The sequence below is a fragment of the Myotis myotis genome, unplaced genomic scaffold, assembly GCF_014108235.1.
Source record: "Myotis myotis isolate mMyoMyo1 unplaced genomic scaffold, mMyoMyo1.p scaffold_m19_p_6, whole genome shotgun sequence".
In the NCBI taxonomy this organism is placed as follows: Eukaryota; Metazoa; Chordata; class Mammalia; order Chiroptera; family Vespertilionidae; genus Myotis; species Myotis myotis.
Window position 1 is genome coordinate 30,822,093 of NW_023416368.1, and position 6,939 is coordinate 30,829,031.

The following is a 6,939-nucleotide window of genomic DNA, read 5'->3' on the forward strand; positions in this document are numbered from 1 at the left end:
ACACACACACACACTCACTCTTCCTTTCTGTCGCTAACTGTAGTGTTTTTTACCTTCCTTAGAAGAAGGGAGGTAGAGGAAATGTTTCTGTTTTTTTGACATAGGCTAAATTGTCTCTGGTCTCTGGCATCTGTGATAGTTTTAAAAGCACTGGAGTGGACTCTCAAAGCACCTGCTCATGGTGTCTACTGAGATGCCAAGTTCCTTAATGAACATTTCACCTTCCTTTTCATTAAAAAAAAATTATTTCCTGTTGGCATTTAAAAATAACTTAGGCTTGGCCTTTGCTGAGAGGGGAGACCCCCAAGGTGGAGATGCTCAGATTTAGATCAGTGGCTTAGCTCCTAAGGCTCTTTTTGGGAAACTACTCCTCCCCCAAAGATTGCCAGTGGAAGATGTAGAAATGCAAATGGGGAAGGTAGAATCCACAACTTTCCTAGTCTCTTGCCCTGGGGCCCAGGTCCTTGGTGTACAGACGCCCCAGGAAGCCAAAGTTAAGAGAGTAAACACACTTTGAATATGGTTCAAGTTCAAAGGGCTTCCTTGTTCCTCAAGTTGCTTAAATTGCATTAAAATAACACCTCTTAATCTGGGAATCTGGATTGGCCAGTTTCTCAGTCTCAATTTTATTATTTGTCAAACACTGTTGTCAAGGTGATTGGATAGTTCTGGTTTTTCACTTAGTTTTGTGCATAATTGGAATACATCATTCCCTTTCTGATCCTAAGTTTTCCAAAGAGAGAAATAAAAGGTCTCAGCTGGATATACATTCTAGAAGCATTTATTGGAAAATAAAGTTGAGTTCTCATTCTGGGAGTAAAACAAAATAGAGTCGTTTTACAGCTCTTTGGGAGGGGTGGGGGGGGGGATTTCTCTTGGGGGTTGAGGGTTGTATAGATAAGTTGTAGTCACCTGTCCACTTACTGGGACCATTACTTCTCCATGGTCCAAAGGTGGTTTCTGAGCTGGAAAAGTCCTCAGGTCATGTTGGATCCTGGTTCCCCAGGATTGGGTGGGAAGAATTTTTCAAAAGTGCATACTCAGGTGAAAAACACAACTACAAGCCTCCCACGAGGCAGGTATGTGGTCTCTGCTGCATTCATCTGCATAAACTTGTAGCTGGTCTTTTTGGAGCTAGTCAGAGTAGGGGAAGGTTGCTCCTTCAGGAGCCTGGACAGAACTCTGTCACTTTCTGCTTCCATTCCCTCTGATTCTCAGCGGCACAGCTAGGTTGAACGTGTTCTGAAACTTACAGGGAAACATTACTTTGAAGGTCCCTCTGGATATGGATCCCAAACCAAATAACCTCCAAAAGTACAGGTACAAAAACCAGGAAGTAACTTGTGGGAAGATACAATTAGGAGGCCCAGGCTCCAATTTCATACTCTGTTAAGAGTATGCTGTATAATCTTCAGCCTCAATTTTCCCATGTATTGCAGATATCAAGACCAACCCTGTGATTTTCCAATATACTCTGTCCAAGGGAGAAGCTCTGTCCCCCTCCATTGTCATTCAACTGGACAAGTAAGTTTGTGTGGAGTGTTATCATGTGCTGCCCTTGCCTCGAGACCAAGCACTGCCTAGGGAGCGGGTGCAATAGTACTTGTTCACCACATGCTTACACTGGTCACACTTGACTATACAGCACCACTGGAATTTGCAGTTACAGCTGCTGATGGCCTCAGTTCTCCTCCCTTCCACCTGCAGGCCACACTCAGTGCACAGGCGCCTGCAGCTGTGTCGATCCCACCTGGATGTGTTGTGGCTGTTCTGCAAACATTCCCGACCCTCTGTGCCCAAGATGCCCAGGCTGGAATTGTGGATACAGTAATTTGGTGATTCTTCTAAAAAGATCAGTTCAGCCTCTGCACTGGGAAGGAAGGCTTCTCTGGGTGTCCAGTGGCCCTCGGCACTGTTCCCAGCTCTTAGCTGCCGCTTATCCATCTCAATTTTCAGTGCTTGATCATACTTGGCTTTTAGGAAGTCTCCTATCTCCCGTAAGTCAGCCAGCTGCATCCAGCATGTCTGGATGCTGCAGCTCCCTGAGATGCCATGGCATTTGCAGGTCCTTTTCATGGTGGCTCTTACGGCCTTCACAGAAAGACAGAGAAAGATAGTACAAGTGAGAGAATTGCTCTGGATAGGAAAGACCAAATTTTAGAGGATCCTTGGAATTACTTGGGGGAGCCCATGAAAAATATTTTTTCCTGGGTCCTACTTCAGATCTTATCAATTAGAATGTTCATAGATTTAAGGGCCCTGGTATTGGTGAATTTAAAGCTCCACTGGGTGATTCTTAAAGAAAGCCAGGCAAATGTTGACTAGATTATTGGAGTCAGGAAACCGAGACTCCAGGCCCAAACTTCGTCACTTGAGCTTGTTGCTTTATCTGCCCAATTGGAATAAGAATGATCCAGAAAGTACTTTGTAAATTATAAAAGAAAATATGATCATTAGCACTGATATTGTTTTGAATCTGGGGGCTAGAGTATTTGTGGGGTCTGGATTTGTGCTCTGAGACCTCTCTCAGAGGGAGGGAAGCTCCTGGAGTTTGAACCTCTACCCCAAAGCAATTACCCACATCTGTAATTGCTCTGAAGACCTCTTCCCCTTGCCCTGGGCAACCAAGACATCTAGATATAGGTTCAAAAGGAAATTTCTATGCTCTTAGCTCTAAATCCAACTTGCTTCCAGATCTGAGTTCAGAATACCTAGCAGGGGTGGGAACTTCCGGCCTATGGGCTGCATAAGGTCCGAGAAATCATTTGGTCTAGCCCTGCCAAGGCATTAGGGTTGAGTTAATTAAATGACCAAATATAGCAGGCTAATTTTAAAAAAATAATTAAAAAATAATATTTTATTGATTTCAGAGATGAAGAGAGAGAGGGAAACATCAATGATGAATGATTGGCTGCCTCCTGCATGCTTCACACTGGGGATAGAGCCCACAACCTGGACATGTGCCCTGACTGGGAATCAAACCGTGATCTCTTAGTTTATAGGTCAATGCTCAACCACTGAGACACACCAGCTGGGCAAAAGGGTTAAAAATTTTAAAGTTACAGAAGCAAGGCCTTGATTCTGGACTCTCAGAAACCTGCCTGTGGAGGAGCCAGAGCACCAGGTTTAGTGATAAGAGGACTAGACACCAGACCTGAGTTCATTGTCTGCCTATGATGCTTATTAGTTGTATTGCCTTGACTAAGCCACTTGGAATGGCCTTAACTGGCTTTTTCATCCAGAGAATGGGGGTAACCATCTCAGTCCTGGCTGGGTGGTGTGAGGCTGAAACATGGATATGAGATAGCTCTTGGTAAGTTGTGAAAGGCTGTACAGATATGAAGCTGTTGCCAATACTGGGCCTGATGGCTGACTGGCCAACTCCCATACCCACCAGCCTGCCTGCCCTGTTGTTGTGAAGATTCATCAGGGCTCTGGCATCCTTTCCCTTCTCCAGGCTGTCCACAAAGAGTTTGGAAATCCTTTCCCCAAATTCCACATTGTCGCTGCAGCCTCCCCAGATCCAGCCATGGCCTCCTATACATATGAAAAGAATAAGTTCTGTGTACAGTTCCCTATGAAGTCCCAGGAGAAGAGTCATGGTCATCTTGGCTGACACGCAGCTCTGTACTCCTCATCCCTTCCTCCCATTAGAGAGCCCAACATACCTGTTTTTCCATTTTTTGACTCATCACAGCCACAGCTTTCAAAGTCGCCCATGCTACAGTTCTTGGTGATGGTGTGCATGACTCCCGCAGAGCTGATAGCATGAATGAATGAAGTCTCCCTGGTGGCTTTGGAGAGAGAAAGGGGACTCGAAACATGGACTCTGATGACCTAAAACAGAGGCTTTGGAAAAGCAATGCTGTTCCTCTCCCTTGTCTCCTGCCCCTTTGAATTTAAGAGGATGCTCTTCTACTTGAGAGAACAGTACGTATCTTGTTACTTCATTCAGGCAGGAATGAGTATCCCCACGCTCTAGAAGTAAAACCCAGAGATAAAAGAGTGATGGGACCAAGGCCACTTTCCTCACTAGCTGTGGTGTTGAGAGCAGGACTCTTCTCTCCAGAAGTCCAGCCTAGGCCTCTGGTCATTACCCACTGCTTTTGGGCCTCTGGCATTGAGGACTCATGCCCTGAGGCTGTCTTAGGAAACAGAGGACCTTTTCTTCCTTCTGACATACAACTAGAGCCCTGTAATAATCATAATGATCATGGCTACCACTTACTGAGCTTGTATCTTTTTTTTTTTTTTTTTTAATTCTCACCAGAGGATATTTTTCCATTGATTTTTATTTTTTTTTAAATATATTTTTTATTGATTTCAGAGAGGAAGGAAGAGGGGAGAGATAAACATCCATGAGGAGAATCATGGATCCTCTGCCTCCTGCACGCCCACTACTGGGGATCGAGCCCACAACCTGGGCATGTGCCCTTCACCGGAATCGAACCTGGGACCTTTCAGTTCGCAGGCCAACACTCTATCCACTGAGCCACACCAGCTAGGGCTCTGTTGCTTTTTAGAGAGAGTGGAAGAGAGAGGGAAAGACAGAGAAATATTGATATGAGAGAAACACATCAACTGGTTGCCTCCTGCACGTGCCCCAACCAGGGCCCAGGCCAGGAAGGATCCTGCAACCGAGGTATGTGCCCTTGACTGGAGTCGAACCAGAACCCTTCGGTCTGCAGACCGACGCTCTATCCACTGATCCAAACTAGCCAGGGCATGAGCTTGTATCTTCTTCTTTAAAAAAATAAATAAATAAATAAATAAATAAATAAATAAATATTATTGATTTTTTACAGAGAGGAAGGGAAAGGGATAGAGAGTTAGAAACATCAATGAGAGAGAAACATTGATTAGCTGCCTCCTGCACACCCCCTACCGGGGATGTGCCCACAACCAAGGTACATGCCCTTGACCTGAATTGAACCTAGGAACCTTCAGTCTGCAGGCTGACGCTCTATCCACTGAGCCAAACCTGCAATGAGCTTGTATCTTAACTCTTTATAAACATTGTCCCATTTCATTTCCATGCACTCCCCATTCTTTCTGTATACCCCACAGGGAGATATTTCTTTTTGTCTTCATCTTCTTTACTCCTTCCCCCAACTCTTCTCTGGCAACTCTTTATTGTTTCTATGCAAACTACTACACAGTTACAAATAGCTGCACAGATGCACACACAGGTGTACACACATACCCCACCTGAGGCACAGCTCAGTGTGATCTCTCAGCTCCTATGCTGTTGGGATTTTATGGCAGCTGGGCAGATGAGATATTCCCTCACAAACGCAGAGCCTTTTCCCCATTTTTATTTCGTTCAAATCAGTGCAAGATAAGTGAGTTCAAACACACAAATATAGGCATGCACTTTTTAAAAACAGAGTAATTATTACATTTGTATAGAAACACCTCATTCAATCCTTACAATGCTCCTGGTGGGCTGGTCTTATGATAAAATAACAGAACTGGGGCTGAGAGAGGGGAAGTAACTTAGTCAAGTCACACAGCCAGGAAGTGGCAGGTCAGCAGATCACCGATAACTTTTTCATATCACTGTGCACATATATGCTACACATGCACACATACTGCAAGCCCACCTCCATGCACATATCCCCCCTGTACAAGTGCACAAACTTACCACCTCTCAGCCTGTTGTGAGTAGAGAGCTGGAGAGCATTTTCAGGGCAGTTCCAGCGTTCCCAAGCAAATTGGAACTTACACTCTTCAATGCCACTCTGGGCACCCAGCGCCACACTGGTAGTGTAGGTCAGATAGGCCTTGCAAAGGGAAAAGGGCTATGAGCTTCGGGCCCAGCTCAGATCAGGTCATCTGGGGAGCAGGCAGAACTCAAATGGGTTAGCTCTCTATGAAGGAACAATCATGGGTTCTTCTGGGTGAGGGATTCTGGTACTATCTCCCTCCCCTCTTTTCCTTCCCCCAAAGAGATCCCTTAGGAAGCTGAATGGGTAAAAATAGAAGCCAGAGAGCATCCTACCTTGGGACCTGTTATCAGGAAATTGTTCACTGACCTACCAAAGAGAGAAAAAGTGAGGCATTGGTGAACAGGGCTGAGATAATGGGGCTACCTTGGCAGGGAGTGAGGGTGGGGGAAAGACTTACCAGGCAGAGGCACTGAAAGTGGCATAGCATATGCCCACAGCCACCCTGAGCATAAACAGGACTCCCATGGCCCTGCCCTCCCCGAGAGGACTAAATTCAGCCCAGGGACAAGTCCAGAGAAAAAGTGAGGAGAGGGCAGGGTCTTCCTCAGTATATATGTTGGGAAATTCTGAATGGCCAAGGGGGAAAAATCAACAGCCCTTTTCATTTGTCCCTCACTGGCAGGGCTGCAGGAGCCACTGGCCCAATGGGGGACCAGGGAGGAGGGACTGAGGCCAAAGCCTCAAGGAAAGCCCCGCCCTACCTCACCCCACCCCGCCCCTCCAGCCCTTCTTCCCTCTCCTCCAGCCCTTCTTCCCTCCCAGGTTGACAGAGGGTCTGAGGTCTTTCCATACTCTGGAAATATCTTCCCTCTATAAATGAGACTTATGTCTCTTCCTCCTTGAGGGCTCATTTCTCAGACTCTTATAGCATGGAGCAGGCAGGGTTCCTAACCCTGAAGGTAGGTCACCTGTCCCTTGGAGCTTCAGTGCCTTATCTGTCAAAGAGACCCCACCCCTTACCCTGCCTTGCTCCCTAAGGTGTTAATAATTATGTAGTTACCCAAGTAAGGGGTACACTATTCCCCCCTCCTCCCTTGTTGACTATGAAGTCATGGAATTGTGGGACCAGGAAGCAGAAACACTGCAGAGTTCACCTCTATAGCAGTTCCTTCTAGCACATTCTACCAAAGTAAGCTCTAGTGAATTTCTTTCATTCCTAATATGTCTATCATTTTGTATTTGAGGGTTAGATCTCCAGTTTGTTAGCTGT

At 45.9% G+C, this 6,939-nt stretch overlaps 1 protein-coding gene across 1 annotated transcript; it reads right to left on the reverse strand.

Moving 5' to 3' along the window:
* Positions 1-1,089: 1,089 nt before the first annotated feature.
* WNT8A (Wnt family member 8A) lies at positions 1,090-6,194 on the reverse strand. The gene is made up of 6 exons (XM_036314723.1): positions 6,127-6,194; positions 6,002-6,035; positions 5,645-5,783; positions 3,669-3,794; positions 3,395-3,537; positions 1,090-2,091 (listed from the first exon to the last, which is right to left on the reverse strand). Exons 1-6 carry the CDS (start codon positions 6,192-6,194, stop codon positions 1,546-1,548), a joined length of 1,056 nt encoding a protein of 351 aa, XP_036170616.1. The 3' UTR covers positions 1,090-1,545.
* Positions 6,195-6,939: the final 745 nt, after the last annotated feature.